Source organism: Ostrinia furnacalis, unplaced genomic scaffold (genome assembly GCF_004193835.3).
Source record: "Ostrinia furnacalis isolate ACB-3 unplaced genomic scaffold, ASM419383v2 OfSCF1176, whole genome shotgun sequence".
NCBI lineage: Eukaryota > Metazoa > Arthropoda > Insecta > Lepidoptera > Crambidae > Ostrinia > Ostrinia furnacalis.
In genome coordinates this window covers 210,797-227,490 of record NW_021131415.1, presented here as the reverse complement: position 1 = coordinate 227,490, position 16,694 = coordinate 210,797, and the positions used below count along the sequence as shown (strand labels likewise).

Genomic DNA, 16,694 nt, shown 5'->3' with positions numbered 1-16,694 from the left:
CATAAAAATTGACAAACATCAACGAAAACTTCGGTAACTACAAATTCAATTATAGTAATGGCCACACAAATTAGTTTCGTAAAACTTTATTTGTACTCGTAGCGTAGTACGCGCCGATAACGTATCGGAACTTTTAAGCTTTTAGTTATTGAAGTATTGGTTCAACTTCTGCCAGCCTTCGGCCAGTTTGCTTGTGATTTTATCGACGGGCCCCGGGCCCCCGCAGTGGCGCGGGCCCCCGGCTAAGAGGAGGGTCTCCCCGGGGGCCAATTTGAGCGTTTTATCAACAGGTAGATGAGACCCGACGGACAGACTCGAGCCCGCGGAGCTGGCCGCCACCGTCATCTGGGTAGGCAACCCGAAGATGGCCGAGAGCTTGACTTCGGTGTGGTCTCGGCCTAAATTGACCACGACCAGCAAAGAGCCGGGCCCTCCCCAGCGGAGTACCGCTAAAGCGTTCCCCAGTCGTTTTATCTGTAAAGATACGTTGTAGGTTATCAAAGGAGATGAACTTCCAGTGATGTTATTAACTGGACTATTTTTTTTAGTTTATGAAAATTCTGATATAATTTTTGTCATAGGTGAATTTTAAATTATCCTAACATAATATACCGTTACCAAATATACTTACGTCTACATGCGGTCCTATAGCCGGAGACGTTCTCATGGCAGCTGCAGTTCTCATCACCCCCACATGGCTGTTGTTGTTAGCGAACTCGGTCTTAGCGTTGGCATATCTATAGTTCGGCGCAAGAGGCATCCACGGCTCCCCTGTTGTGAAGCCACCATTGGCCGCGTCGCTCCAGGGGAAAGGCGCGGCGGCAGGGACGGCCGGGCCAGGGTAACAGGTGTTGGTAGACGCCGCCCATTCCAAGATGGTGTCGGCCACCCCCAGCTCGTCTCCCTGCTGTATAACCACGGCCCCAGGGAGAATTAAGGCCAAGAGGTTCACGGCGTCCACCATCTCGCTGCCGTAGCGGGTCGCTATACGGCTTTGACTGGGCGCGCTCGTCTGTAAATGTTATTAAGTAATGTTTTATACCGGCCAATACGAGTAGAAAGGAAATTATTTGTTTGAAGAGGAAGCATTAGTCAATTAACAAATTCGGCTACGTACATTTTATTACGCTATTTCTTGCGTAAATACACCTACCTACTTCATATTTGTACGTTAAAATGCATAATTGTAGTTATTTGAAACTGAAAAGTACAAGAGCTAAACTTTTCCGAAATATTTTCTGCTCGTTTGGCTCTTATTACTTTTACCATCGACTACTTACAATCCAAGTAGGGGTGGTATCCTGGGGGGCGTGTAGCAGTGCGCCGTAGAAGGCCAGGGCGGCGTCCGGGGCCGTCAGTCCATCGGGCTGCGCCAGCGCCGCGCTGAGCACACTGTTGGCGCCCACGCCTCCGTCCGCGTAGTAGCCAGATGCGGCGTGGGAATCTAGCGATGACTCCACTAGGATAACCCTGGGATAGAGCCAATTACTTATCATCATTATCTTTATAGGAAAGATTTGTAGTCCTTTTTTTTATGCTAGACAAGGCAGGTATTTGACCAGATATTTATATTTATAAAAGTTAAACTTTCTCGACTCAGACCACTTTGTCAAATCCTCCAGTTTGGTCAAAAACTTGTCGTATCAACAGCCTCCTATGGCGGCTCATTTAGTCTCATATGAGACTATTATAAGCTAGACAAGAGTTTGTGGTAACAACCATATTATAGAATTACTGCTAATTATACTTACAAGGACTTCCCCAGAGATGGTATCGATGATCCCGTGATCGAGCCCGATCTACAAACTTTGCGTATAACTTAATTTATGAACAGACTGGAGAGACAGTTTGTAACTGAAACTCTAAAATTCAATAAAAGCTTACGGGGTCTCCAAAGCGGATGATCTTGCACACGTCATGGCCTCAGCAGTCATTTTTCTCAGCAACTTCTCGCCGCATTTCTGGTTGAAGGGAAAGTCGGGGTTCAGCAGAACCCCCGAGAAGCCTCTTCTTAGCCAGGCACACTGGGCGGCTGACAAACCCGCCGCCACTGCCTCGGAACAAAAGTTCACCACTGCCTCGTTGTCTTTAGCAGCAAAGTACGCTGATCGGTCTTCATTCCATATCCACGATTCCACGCCATTTGTAACCTGGAAATATAACGTTAAATAATATGTTAAACGGACGTCTCTAAGTTTGTAGTTTTGTGATAAGATCTCTTACTAAGATGGAAGTGGTCTACTATTATAAAATGACGCCCAAAACTTTAACATAATATATTAACACCTTTAAATTACTAAAAATCCATCACAAGATAGATTTTTTTAGTTTTAAACAAGCTTTGTGCATTTATAATATCCCATTAATAAAAACACCCATTTTTTGGCAAGCTCTACCTAACTGCCTTTATACACATATGCACTGCGCGCCCCCGCAAGACGTTCGGAATTCCTAGACTCGTCAATTTTGATTTTATCAACTTCTCTTTTGTACTCGTATCTCGCAGATGCAAACAAGCACGATCTCGAATCGAATATCGGATTGTCTACGAGTACTTGTATATCACAAATCGCATTCTTACAATTGAGTTTGCTGGATACGTACTGGCGGTGTTTGATCAGCGCTCCCCGCCTGCCATACCAGTCTGTCGTCGAATCCCGTGACTTTACTTGCGCTTGAGTTGAACCATTCCGACGCGGTGCTGATTGTTGAGATGTAGAGCGAGATCACAATCTTTAGATCTGTAAAAACGTTTATAGGTGTTACATAAACAAAATAATTGCTTGAAGTTTTATTTATTATTTTATTAAAGGAAAAATGAACCTTTGTCTAATAACACAATATTGGAAAGTTTTATCAAAATTACTTCAGTGATTTTTGCGTGAATTAGTAACAAACATTTACTATCCATCTTCAAAGCTTCGAGTTATTTCATCACTGTTGGATTTCGGATTTCATTACCTACTAACTACGAATTTTGCGCAGTAAAAAGATAATTACGGCTATAAGATTTTAAACTTTCGCGTTCCATTTCTACTAAAATAGCCGTGAGTACAGTGATGTAACTCATAAAAAACTTCGCGTTTAGAACAGTGTCTCTCTATTTTATTTATTTACTTGTTTTCTCTATGCGAAACGCTTACCAACTTTAGCAGCTTTCTCCAAAAAGCTGGTCAAGGCCCCCATGTTTCCATACCGCGGGTCTAGTTCAGCAAAGTCCAGGACTCCTGGCTTAGAGCAGTCCGTGTTCTTTGCCGACAGAGGTGATAGAATCATAGCGTCAGCTCCTAACGCACGCACATAGCTTATTTGTTTCGTTGCTCCTGAAATTCAACTTAAATAAAACTTTTTACTTTTCAACTCCAAGATTTAAGTATCGGGTCTTGCAAAGCTCGACATTATATTTATTTTTCTGGTGATAATAAATTAGATTCACCCAGAAATGTCTTGAACAATGTGCTGCCGCGCACATTTGATTCCTATTCACTCCATGCAGGAATCGAACCCTTGAGTCGAGGGAACCTAAGACGAACCACTATACCAAGGTGGCGTTGGGTTTTGATGGCTCAAATATTAAAGTATAATTTAATTATTTATTGGTTTTGATGAACGTCCATTTGTTTGATAAGGTATTACGAATACAAACTAAATTATAAATGAAATGGTTACGCCGATGTACCTTCTAATATTGATTAACATAATTAATTAAAAATCTATTTCCTTAAAAATCATATAAATGAAGGTAGAAACTAGAAAGTATGAAAAAATTAAGCAATACATAATGTGTGTATGAATGCAGTCGCATTAAACTTTCAATTACATCACACAATTTGCACTGCCAATCATACTGGCTACACAATGGACATTACAGTAGGGACAAATGATACGCACGCCACATTTCCGGACAAGCGACACATATTACAGAAGCAGCAAGTCATCAATGAGTAAATGACAATTAAAGTTGCTCTTGAAACGTCATCACGAAGAGCAAACTTACTATTAGGGGGTCCAAAGATTTGTTTATTTGTATTGTATTTAAGAAGGTATAGAAATGCCCTCTTCTTGTAAAGATCAAATTCCTCATCATGCACCCCTCTCTTTCCAATAATAATTATAACAACGCGTGTTACTTCTATTCAGTTTAATTACATAATTTCAGATGTCCCAACAGAGTTTCATCTAAACTAGAAATCCCTTTTCCCCTGAAGCCTTCCCTTGTGAAATTCGCAGCACTCCGTAGTCAAATAGTACGAGTATATTTTTTTCGGAACACACTTAAATTAGGTAGGTATCTTTTAAAGGCTAGGCTTGTAAGTCCAGTAGCTAGCTCACTCACCACTCAAGTCCCCCAATCCATCTCCGTCCCCATCCTTGAAGGAGTCCACCAGGACCCTGTAATACACCACGTTGGCCCACCACGGGCCTGCTGCCACTGAATGCAGCGCCAGAAACAACGCGAGCGCACCGAACCACATCCTTGCAGGTTTTCAACGGATTTATCGTTGGATTATGGTTTTCGAATATACTCTAGTGATGTAGACTGTGGTGGCTTTGGTATCGGAACTGAGTTCTGGGTATTGGTATCAGCTGAAACTAGTATTTTGTTTATAAATCTTGCAAATCGATATGACTAGGCTAGACTGCTTAATTAGGACATTTAATTTCAGTAACAGAAATTCACATTGTCTACGTGGCGGGCGTATAAATTACCATTCTACATTTTAACGCATTCCCTAATTGGGATTCGGTTGCGTTATGTCGTAAATGGGTATTTGCTTTTCCCATAGCTAGGTATACCTCGATGATAGCTTCAAGGGGCTCGCGCATGTATCTGGCTCAATACATTATCTACTGTCAGCGGCGAGGCCGGGCACTCCATCTTGCTTCGCGCCTTGATTGAATGGTCGCACCTTTATGTGCCCCGAGGGAGCTTTGCGGCTATTCTCTAATTTACTCGGACTCGAGTTGCTCTTGTTTCCAACGTTGAGTTAATTTGATCATTGTACGAAAGTGCTACGTTCGTGATTCAGTGTGTTAACAAATGGATTGATTCCGTTCGTCTGTTGTGTTACACTTTAGTCAGTAATGTACGAACGACGCTATATCAAGCTGTATTGTGGCATCAAGTAGTTGTAAAAGATACTAGTAAAGCAACAAAAATTGTGCATTCGTTTGTACCTATTAATAGGTTGTGCCAAACGAAGTGCACTGTGTTAACGACATTGTGAATTAATTGATTATATTAACGAAGCAGGGTATTAGTGGCCATGTTTCTTGCACAGGGCATTAGGCGCCGCTCCATCTCCTTTCGCTCCTGATTGAACGTCCGCTCTTTACGGGTCCCGGGGGTGCCGTACGCTTCTGTCGCACCCTGCTCTAGCAAGATTACACCCTGTCCATGTATTTTACAACGCTTTCGGCCTCAAGACAACATTTTATAGAGGTCTACTTTTGGTATCTAATTATGTATGATACGACAGGAACGCCCATCGGAAAATAATAGCGGTAATTTACACCGTAGTTACTTCAATCGGCGATTATTAATTCAGGCTCGGTTACACGGTTGAACTATTGAACTTAAGTTTATTTAGTTTGTCGAAACGAAATATCATTTTATCGATGAATTAATTTCAGCCGAAGAAAAGGTATGATAGCTAGATTACAATCGGAAATGAAATATTCAAGTAGGTAAATGGACAAAAGAAAAGTAAATATTCAAAGCCAATGACGGCACTCGTTTTCCAAAGTATCAATGAGGAAAATACTTTTGCCCGTTGATGTATGGAATATTTTCTTTTTCCACGAACTATTCGCCGGCATACGCAATGTTAGTGACATTTCCTATCATTCAACTCACACAATCTGTAATACGTCGAGCTGGAGTACCGGCGCTGAACGCCGCGGTATCTCCAGCGGGGCGAGCACCAGAGCAATCCATCACTAGTCGGATGTGACACACCCTCCTAGTCCGGCCAGGTACACTCGGCTTCGGATATTAGGGCTGGTTCAAAGGGGGCCCTTATGAGTAGGTTGTTTGTCATATAAACTCCTTAGGTTGCACTGACTCAGATTCTTCATTCTTGCATTTTTAAGATCCATACTTTGGGCACAGTCTACTTTGTGCACCAAAAATTAAATTACGATAACTTTTGTAGTTATAGTAATTTAATTTTGGGACGTACGTTTCTGTCAAGCATTCTTGGCTGCAGGAATGAGCTGCAGCGACAGATGGAGTCGAAAAATTGTTTTTTAGTAGTGGGGAAATAACCCACAACAATACTTCTGAGCTGTACTTTCTTGATAAGAACTTAGGTACTTGCTTTTTCGTGTGTTACGTAACACAGAAATTGCGCCTTTTTTTTAAATAGTATTTTTAATATAGTTAGAGCTTACCTCTCGGAGGAGTAGTAAAGCAAGTACCATATATTACATTTTTGACGTTTGTAATTAAACGTCAAAAATGACACTATCCGTCGCAGGCCGAGTGTACGCAGGTACAGGCGGAGACAAATTACAGCGTACAGTATAATGCGGGCCATTGTGAGCGGCAATTTGCGCGGCGCTGGTTACGCTTAGTGATGTGTGCACTCGCTGGGTTGAATCCGGACTTCATCTCCTGGTTTCAGGCGCAGCATTTGTTTGTTAAGTGTTACTATACTATTTTATTTAAAAAAATTATACTGGTTAGATTGAAGGCACCCATTATTCCTCCTTTCAGTAAACTTGAAATAACACATTCAAGAGTAGAAGGATTTTTAGTCAGGAAGTGTATAAGGTATTACACTCAAAGGGGTTTTAAATGACTGTATCGTTTCTATTTTATTAGGTAGGAAATACACTTTAATCCGGGCGTTTTCAAGGCGAGAGTGAATAGGCACTTACAGGGCAGATATGTAGGTATGTACCACCCTAGACTGCATCTCACTTAACACCAGGTGCGATTGCGGTCAAATACCTGCCTTGTCTAGCATTAAAAAAATATATTTTTTTTTGTTTTCTTGAATTTATCAAATATCAACTTCTGCTAGCCTGAATTTTGGCCTTTCACATAAAGTTTTTATCTTATAAGATTTATTTTTGTGACCAAAGGCCACAACCAAGGTGTGACACGATAACATACTGATATTAGTGTTCGAAATAATGCGATAATACATGAGTATATTCAGACGAATACATAAATCATAAGTAATTTATAAACAGACCCAGGTGCTATAATTTGGAAATGCGTCAATTACTTACCAGATACTCGAGTACGCACGCAAGTACTTAAAAGAAGTACGAAGTGTGTCGTGTCGCGAGCGTCGCCACTGCTCGAACTGTCGAACAAACTTGCGCGATAAATATTCGTTAGCAGTCGTTGTTCGCTCGAGTTTATCTCTGTTGTGTTTATTTTGATCGCTAAGCCGAAACTAATGCGGATGGCGCTTCATTTTTTTAAGTAGTACAATAAGCAAGTATTTTCACTGCAATTTATTTATTTTATTTTATTTTTATTTTATTTGTTTAACAATGTTTCAACAGCATTAAATTTTACATAAATGTGCAGGAAGATACAACTTGAACATAAGCCAATTAAAGAAACACATTCTATTACTAAAACATTTTTAACTAATGCAATGCAAACTTAAGTGTAGATGAAGCTTAGCCGTAGGTGATAGCGTTTGGACAAACAATATTAGGTAGTAGAGTAACAGTCTGCATGTGCAGTGCTTATGAAAAGCACTTGCCACGTTACATCAGTGTTTTCCTGAAATAAAAATTAATTGAATTGACAAATATTATCACACGTACGATCGGATGCAGTCGCATTTTTATCGCACTGCACCAACTGCAATTATGATAGTGAAATTAATTAAAATGCGATGCGATTTTGTGATAAATCATCATTTATTTATTAATATAATTTATAAATATTATCATTAAATCTAGCTTCACTTCCAAAACAGTAGGTACCGCGACTCGAAAAAACCTACAAACATCAGCCACTAGCAATTTGAATGGAATATTTAATATTAACTTGTAATACTTTAAGCAGGAATTCTGGCAATCTAACTCATAGCGAAGTGAAATATAGAGTCAAAGGACTGCGAGGTAATAGGTACGAGTATTATACATAAAGTCCAGTAGGTACGTTCTTGTTTACACAGGCGGACCCCGAAGAACCAATGCTTCTCCTGGCTGTAGAGTCACTTCTCCAAGCTCAATCGTGTCTCTGAAACAAAAAACAAAGATACATCATCACGATCATTGCCGGTCAGACAGATATGTTCTTAGAGTCAAAGCACGCCATATGTTGCGGCAACATAGCAGTGTTGCTCCGTAAGAAAGAAATATCTGTGGTAGACACACGAGCGGTCCAGTGCCTCGTTGCGGGCATATTTNGCGTATTCTTTGCGGTGCGACGCCACAACGCATCGTGTGATTTGGCTCTTAGAGAGTGATCTTTTTCTAGAGCTTGTACGGAACCCTGGAATATCTGGACCTAATTTAGATTGACGAGCTACAGTAGGTCACGATTACCACACATGTTGAAACGTCATCAAACAATATTACGGCACCATAAATAAATGACTTCATCGTTATCACTTTTATGACAGACAAACGCGTAATCTTTTTATTGCGCTTTTGTAAATAATATTTTGGCTAGTGGTATGTCGAGAACTTTCCCTGTTGAACCATATTTATTAATATTATCTTATCAATAAGTCAAGGTTACAAAAGTTTTCCATCTAAGTACAGCGCACTTGACAGCATTCTAGTCATATTTATTAACTTAAATAATGTTTAAAATATCCAGTAAGCTTCCAGAAACAGACGGTTAAATTAAACCGGTCGATTTCGCCGTTAATCATCTCGACAAGCTCGGGCTTCAAACTCATTTCCTGCTCTCTGATAAAGCAAGAATGAAACAAAAGTACTTAACAGAAAATCTCAAGTTATTATCAATTTATATTACGATATACTAGTTTTTATTGCTTGATACTCGTATATACTGCTGAGTTTATGTAACTGTTTTCTTAGCTTACATCGGTAATCATCGGTTACGTAATAAAATTTTTAGGGACTAATTTTCTGGCTTTGGTTTTCTTTAATACTGACCCAAATTAAAGTTTCGAAGCAAGGCAGGGTTAATTTTCAAAAAGTTATATTTGGACATGCTAAAGAGCAGTAAAATGTTTTTTTTTGTTGATACACTAATTAAATTTTTCCTTCTTCCAAAAAAACATTAAAAACTTACCCGCTGGCCCTACTCGAGTGAACACTCCGCTCGTACACCGTCAGGGGGCCGCTCAGTAATTCAATTGCGGTCAGGTCGGCAGTATCAGCAGAAGTTCCGACGTTGAACAGCAGCACGAAGGTGTCGTAGGTGGCCAGGTAGCGAACCAGCGCGAGGGTGTCCTGGGTTAAAGCCTGCACGTGGTGCTGACCGTGGGATAGGGTGGTCTCTGAGCGACGGAGAGCCGTCATGGATTGGTAGACCTGGTGGTTGGAAATAATATAGGATGTGTTATTGTAACCACATGATTGCGATCTCCAATTATCATGGCTATATCTGTAGTATGTTCTTAGAGAGACTGTGTATAAATAAACGATTTCTATGAGTGTTCACTATAATAAAAGAAATAAGAAAAGTAGTAACAGGCCATGAAGAGTCAGTGATACCTTATAGTGACTTCTAGCAGCCTCCTTTTGAGCCTGCAGATTGATTGTAGTATAATCTTCTGACACCGGCAGCCACGTTGTCGCATTAGTAGAGAACCCAGCGCTGACAGAATCGTCCCAATGATACGGCGTCCTGGCGGGATCCCTGGAGAACTCCAGGTAGTTGCTCTCATTTCCCCGGTTGCAAGCGTTTACGTCTACCGTGTCTTCCCAGCTGACGAAGCCGTCTTGCATTCCAATCTCCTCGCCTTGGTAGGTGACTGAGACTCCAGGAAGCATTAAGTTTAGAGAGTTGAGACCGTCGACCATGTTGTCACGGAACCTGGATGGCATTCGCTTTTGGTCGTGGTTGCCGAACTACAACCAAAAAGACATTTTCGGTGTTATATTTTGTTAAGAGCCAGTAGAAATAGAAGGGGGGCGATCAGTGGACAGAGTTGCAATTTAATTGAAAGTACTTACCACCCAGTTAGCAACCTTTCCATGCGGCATGTAAGTCATCCACCTCTGGATAGNCAGACGGTCAAATTAAACCGGTCGATTTCGCCGTTAATCATCTCGACATGCTCGGGCTTCAAACTCATTTCCTGCTCTCTGATACAGCAAGAATGAAACAAAAGTACTTAACAGAAAATCTCAAGTTATTATTAATTTATATTATGATACTAGTTTAAAAAAATTGATTGACAGGGATACTATACTGCTGAGTTTATGTAACTGCTTTCCTAGCTTACATCGGTTGCGTAATAAAGTTTTTACCTTAGCAGCACTGGTCCAAATTAAAGTTTCGAAGCAATGGCAGAGTTAATTTTAAAAAAGTTATATTTGGACATGCTAAAGAGCTTTTACATGGGAAGTAAAATGTTCCAAAAAAAAAAAACATTAAAAACTTACCCGCTGGCTCTACTCGAGTGAACACTCCGCTCGTACACTGTTAAGGGGCCGCTCAGCAAGTCAATTGCGGTCAGGTCAGCAGTATCAACAGCAGTGCCGACGTTGAACAGCAGTACGAAGGTGTCGTAGGTGGCCAGGTAGCGAACCAGCGCGAGGGTGTCCTGGGTTAAAGCCTGCACGTGGTGCTGACCATGAGAGAGGGTCGTCTCTGAGCGACGGAGAGCCGTCATGGATTGGTAGACCTGGTGGTTGGAAATAATATAATGTGTTATTGTAACCACATGATGGCGATCTTCTATTATCATGGCTATATCTGAAATTTGTTCTTAGAGAGACTGTGTATAAACGCTTTCTATGAGTGTTCACTATAATAAAAGCAATAAGAAAAGTAGTAACAGGTCATGAAGAGTACAGTGATACCTTATAGTGACTTCTAGCAGCCTCTTTTTGAGCCTGCAGATTGATTGTGGTATAATCTTCTGACACAGGAAGCCACGTTGTGGCATTTGTCGAAAATCCAGCGCTAACAGAATCATCCCAATGATACGGCGTCCTGGCGGGATCCCTGGAGAACTCCAGGTAGTTGCTCTCGTTGCCCCGGTTGCAAGCGTTTACGTCCACCGTGTCTTCCCAGCTGACAAAGCCGTCTTTCATTCCAATCTCCTCGCCTTGGTAGGTGACCGAGACTCCAGGAAGCATTAGGTTCAGAGAGTTGAGTCCGTCAACCATGTTGTCACGGAACCTGGACGGCATTCTCTTCTGGTCGTGGTTGCCGAACTACAACCAAAGAGACATTTTCGGTGTAAGATTTTGTCAAGAGGCAGTAGAAATATAAGGGGGCGATCAGTGCACGCACAGAGTTACAATATAATTGAAGGTACTTACTACCCAGTTCGCAACCTTCCCATGAGGCATGTAAGTCATCCACCTCTGGATGGNCTGGATAGTGTAGGCGAAGTCCCGGGCGGTGGAGCCGGCCCACAGGTTCGTGATGAAGTCGAAATTGAAGGGGAAGTGCGCACCTATGCGGTCCCGCTCGTTGCCGTAGTACAACATCGTCATCGTGATGTTGGCGTATGCCTCAGCTAGCATTATCCTGGAAAAATCAGTCAGTTGTACAAACTATAGTTATATTTTGGGACATCCAAAGTCTTTACTCCAGAGAATTAAGCATCTAAATATACAAGGTTTAAACTACTACTGAAAGACTAATGAAAGTCAGTTTGTCCCATGAGATATCTTTGAAACCCTCTAGGAAACATTTATTAATGGAGGAGATTTAAACCAAATGAGAGTACACTAAATATGTCACTTATTTTTTACAAATGGTCATCGTAATGAAATCATTCAACTCACTTAGTGTCACCTCCATGCTTCTCCTTGAATTCGTCGGATAAATCTCTCCACTCATAAACGACGTCGTACAGTTCAATTAGGTCCCGCACATGTATCTGCGTTGTATAACCAGGTTGTCCGGGGCTTGAGGATCCACTTAGTGGCTCATCAGGGTATATTCCATCAGCATCAGGAGCAGTTTCGAAGAGGTGAGGGATGGCATCCAGTCTGTAGCCATCTGCGCCCTTCTCCATCCAGAATGTCATGATGTCCAGCATTTCCTTCTTGACGGCGGCTTCTCTGAAGTTGAAGTCGGCCTGCTCTATCGCGAATTGATGGAGGTAGTACTGTTGGCGGACTTCACTCCATTCCCAGACGCTACCGCCAAATTGACTGATCTGGAATGGTTTTCCACCTAGTTGAATGTTGCATCAAATATTCTATACCATAGACATAACTTATGATATCCAGCAATTAATCTTTCGTAGTTATTCATTTTTATTTTTTGTACAAATGAAAAACAACAATCACGTAAAAAAACATAAAATTCATTAATTTCAGTAACTTGTATTTTAATAACTCTTTGACACGTCCCAACAATACCTTTTCAACATTAACCCCATTATGTAGATTCATCATCATCATCATCATTTCAGCCATAGGACGTCCACTGCTGAACATAGATTACATCTACATAACTAAAGATATTTACTTACTGTACAATGTACATTCATATTTTATTTGTCGTTGAAAAAAATTAACTTGAATAAACGTCGAGTAGGCACATACCCAGTTAGATGGGACCAGTCGGTTTGAAGCGTTCGTGGGATCAGGTCGGGGGTCGGCCCAAACGAAATAGTCTTCGTAGCCAGGAGCTCTGGCCTCGGAGAGCTTAAAGTATTCAGAGTCTGTACTGGCGTGGTTCGGTACAAAATCTAGAAGAACTTTTATGCCTGAAACAGAAAAGAGCTCATTTGAATTTTATGGACCCTTGTAGTAAAATAATAAAATGTCTGCCCCAAGCAGTATGAATTTTCAAAGCAAGCTTGATAAGACAATTACACTGTTTGTAGTAAGTAAAATACTTATTTACTACCAAGTACGAGTATTTTTATAGTGATGTTTTTTTTACATTGATCCATTTTTTTTACAAGAATTAATATTTTTGCATTTTAAGAGTGTACCACTGTGTAATATGATTAACACCCATATTCACAAACGATGCTTGCTTAAGTGAAGCAGCAAATTGAACGCACAGTGTTGAATAGAGATCTGTGATTGGTTCGTGTGCGTCCACGCGCACTGTGAGACCTTATAGTAAAGTTTGTGAATACGGGTTTTTATGTGGCTCTTACCAAGTTGGTGTGCCTTCACGACCAGCTCCTCAAAGTCCGCCATCGTTCCATATTCCGGCTGAATGTTGTAGAAGTCACTGATGTCATATCCGAAATCCACCATGGGCGACACGAATATGGGCGACATCCATATCGCGCCGACGCCGGTCTCAACAAAGTGGTCCAACTTGCTCGTGATACCTGCCCCACAAGTTTTCGATTACTCCGTGAAGTTCACAGGTCGGGATTGTGTGTCTACGGGACGCAATATCTGAGCACTGGGAATTCAAATAGAAATCCTAACAGATTCCTAACTTTCAACTTACATAGTTTTGTGTGTTCACTATTGAGACTGTGTTTAGTGAAGTTCACAGTGCTTTATATTGTTTTAAACTTTCATGGTCACTAACATAAATATTATTATTGATGGGATTGTTACCATNATAGTTACGGTCAAAGTTAGGTGGTGCAACTCAGCCTAAAACTAAGAAAGATTGAAGAAAAAGAAATATTTCGTTTTAAACCTTAACCGTATGACAATAAAGTGCACAATGGTATTTCGTATTGCAACCTAAGCCCTGATTGTCTCTTATTGGTCGTAGTAAAAATATAGTAAAATGCGTAACCAATTAGAGATGGGGTGAGCACGTGACCGGAGCGATACGCTTACGCTAAAATTTCTACAAAGTGGTCAGGCGGAAGAGTCCCCGATAGTACCTTAATTTTGAGTTTCCGATATTTCGGCACTGTTGCAAGCGCCATGGTCACGGAGTAAATGAAGTATTCACAGTGCTCTCGTGTGTAATACCTAGTATAGAGTTCTTCTTGGACTGTCTCGCGTACCATTATTACACCTAAAGTAAAAACTGCACTATATTGCAAAATAAGAAGTGGTCAGTTTCTGTTTAAGGCTATCCTCATACCTTTTAAATCTCCGATGCCATCACCATCGCTGTCCTTGAACGACCTTGGGTAGATCTGGTAAATGATGGTGTGCTCCCACCAGTCGAGATCTTGGATCTCCGGTGGCGGTGGACTCCTGCTCGCCAGGACAGCCCACGTGATGGACCCCACTACCACCCCTATCACCACGAGGGCCCCCACAGTGACCCCTAGTACCTTCCAAAACTTGTTCATCGTGACTGAACCAAAGAGCCTATGGATTGCCTTACATATGAAAGATTGCGGTAAAGATTAGGTATGTTATCTTAAATAATAGCCATAAAGTAATTGTAATTTTTTTAGGGTTTTGCACTCAAAGTACCTATGCTTTTGTTATTCATCTGTCTAATAGCGCGCTGTTTCTCATGAACCGTAATAAAGCTGTAGGAGCTTATTGTCTACGATAGTTCGTTTGTCCTTCGTATATTAAACTAACTTGCACTTAGCCAGAGTCTTAATTATGCTACTACAATAGATGATTGATAAGTAACCCGTTCGTCAAATATTATTATTAAAAATTAAAAATTCTTTATTGACAAAAAGTTTTATACAATATTAATAGCGGAGGCTTCCCAGTAAGTAATCGGAGATACTTGTGTTGGGAATGTCTCTATATAAATCTATATCTAATCTATAAATAACCTTTCTATCCCAGCTTTGATCGACCTACATTCGGTAAACATTTCCAGTATTTCACGAGAGCTTTGCCCTAATAAGCCGCACTAACAACATCATCGCCCGCCCCAAACAGCGCATTAATTAAAACGATAGACGAATATCTATGACGTTACTCTATTTGCTATACGGCGGTTATAAGCTGTGCTCAGGCCCGGTTATACGGGGATCCGGTCGTAATCTCGGGTATTTCGGGGAACCAGCGAAGGCTTCCCTATTTACTTTTATGCCCCGCTCGAGCGGGCAACGCTAATAAGATCAATATCGGGGTATCCGGACCGTCTAAATATGAAATCCTGTAGTCCTATTTGTCCCATAAAAAGTTATTTTGGCGATGTCCACTCGGATATTGATTGTTGATGGAAGGTTGGGGCGTGAGTTGAAAATACAATATACTCAGTAACCTACTGAATGTTATTCAAAAACAAAAATTGAGTAAAATCATTTTCCTTTCATAACAGTAAGTCCTCCCTAAAAGTTTATCATCATCATTTCAGCTACAGGACGTCCACTGCTGAACATAGGCCTCCCCCATTGATTTCCACATCGCACGGTTGGTAGCGGCCTGCATTCATCCCCAAAAGCGGCCTGCACATTAAAATTACGAGTATTTAAAGTTTTATGCATTTTAATTAACGTTAGGGTTATTCTTTATTGTCTCACAAGAAAGTGAAGTTAATGAAACGAAATTATAAGGTACATAATTAAACATGNACATTAATAAAATGTTCGCTGCAATACCACTTACAAACGCCATTTACTGATCGCGTCTCAATTCTGAGTGGCCATCCATCAAGCGATGCGTTAATGCCGGCCCGGCCCGGCGCGTCCGCGGCTCGTTGTCGGACTGTCGCCCTTTTTATTGGGGGTTAATTAATAATCCGGCAATCGGGATCATCGTCACACCGAATGCGGGGAATTTGTATTAATTTGCGGACTCATGATGGACCCTGTTGATTTATTTGGGAATGGGAGGAGTGCTTAAAAATAAAATCTCGTAAAATTACAAATTTTTGCAGTAGTACCAGTGCCATTTTAGTAATCAGACCAGAACCAGAGAATTTATGTTTGAGTTTAAATACAGTTGAGCTACTTTAGCATCGTTTCAGAGTACATAGTCATTAGATTGTAACCTTTGGGCAAGGAACCAGAAAAGGAACCGTCGCAGTACAAGATCGATCACTGTTTTCACTTAGTAAGTCACTAGTTCATAATAAAAGTCCGCGAGTAACAAAACGCCACTTGTAAAGTTAGTTGAAATAAATTCATACCACTTCTCGGGGGATCTTTTTCTAGGAAAAACACAGAAAACATTTTACTCGACAGTGTTTCTTTCAAGCAGACGGAGTACGTACATTAATCCTCCCGGCGTTCGGGACTTTTCATTCTTGCACACCAGCTAGGTGAGAGTGAGTAGGAAATACGAATAACGAAATGTAAGAAAATATCGTTATGTTGCCCATATTATTTATTGCAGCCATAGAAACTATGAAGGGAAGAATGTAATAAAAAGTAAAGTTAACCTTGTTGTATTAAACTATCCATTTGCGCATCTTTATTCCGCTCTCAAAATGAATATCTTCTGTAGTTTTCTCTCTTTGAGAACTTGTGTAAAAATGAATGTTCATAGAGCAAGCTCGACTGGCAGCGATTACTATCGATAATTATGCTTTGTGTTTTGTATCTAGCGTGACAACCGCTATTAAACCCGAAATAAATTATATTAATGTTTCCAAACAGATGGCCCGATTAGATACACATCTGACTAAATACAAAACAATACAAAATAATACTGATTGTGTATTCGGTATTTTGATAGTCGTAAAAAAATTGTCTTGTTATTTTTGTCTG

At 40.8% G+C, this 16,694-nt stretch overlaps 3 protein-coding genes across 5 annotated transcripts in view; 1 reads left to right on the top strand and 2 right to left on the bottom strand.

The window, feature by feature from the left end:
- Window positions 1-16,694, top strand: part of loaf (low-density lipoprotein receptor domain containing lost and found) — a 59,281-nt gene that overhangs the window by 600 nt on the left and 41,987 nt on the right. The window lies entirely within an intron of this gene.
- Window positions 71-4,506, bottom strand: LOC114351783 (maltase A1). Its single transcript, XM_028303103.1, has 7 exons — window positions 4,337-4,506; window positions 3,144-3,323; window positions 2,605-2,741; window positions 1,885-2,150; window positions 1,281-1,470; window positions 632-1,012; window positions 71-474 (listed from the first exon to the last, which is right to left on the bottom strand). The coding sequence occupies exons 1-7, from the start codon at window positions 4,473-4,475 to the stop codon at window positions 142-144; spliced, it is 1,626 nt and encodes a 541-aa protein (XP_028158904.1). The 5' UTR covers window positions 4,476-4,506; the 3' UTR covers window positions 71-141.
- On the bottom strand, window positions 7,946-14,420 carry LOC114351786 (maltase A1-like). Its single transcript, XM_028303110.1, has 8 exons — window positions 14,150-14,420; window positions 13,248-13,427; window positions 12,682-12,845; window positions 11,914-12,290; window positions 11,443-11,653; window positions 9,664-10,020; window positions 9,239-9,480; window positions 7,946-8,212 (listed from the first exon to the last, which is right to left on the bottom strand). Exons 1-8 carry the CDS (start codon window positions 14,361-14,363, stop codon window positions 8,140-8,142), a joined length of 1,818 nt encoding a protein of 605 aa, XP_028158911.1. The 5' UTR covers window positions 14,364-14,420; the 3' UTR covers window positions 7,946-8,139.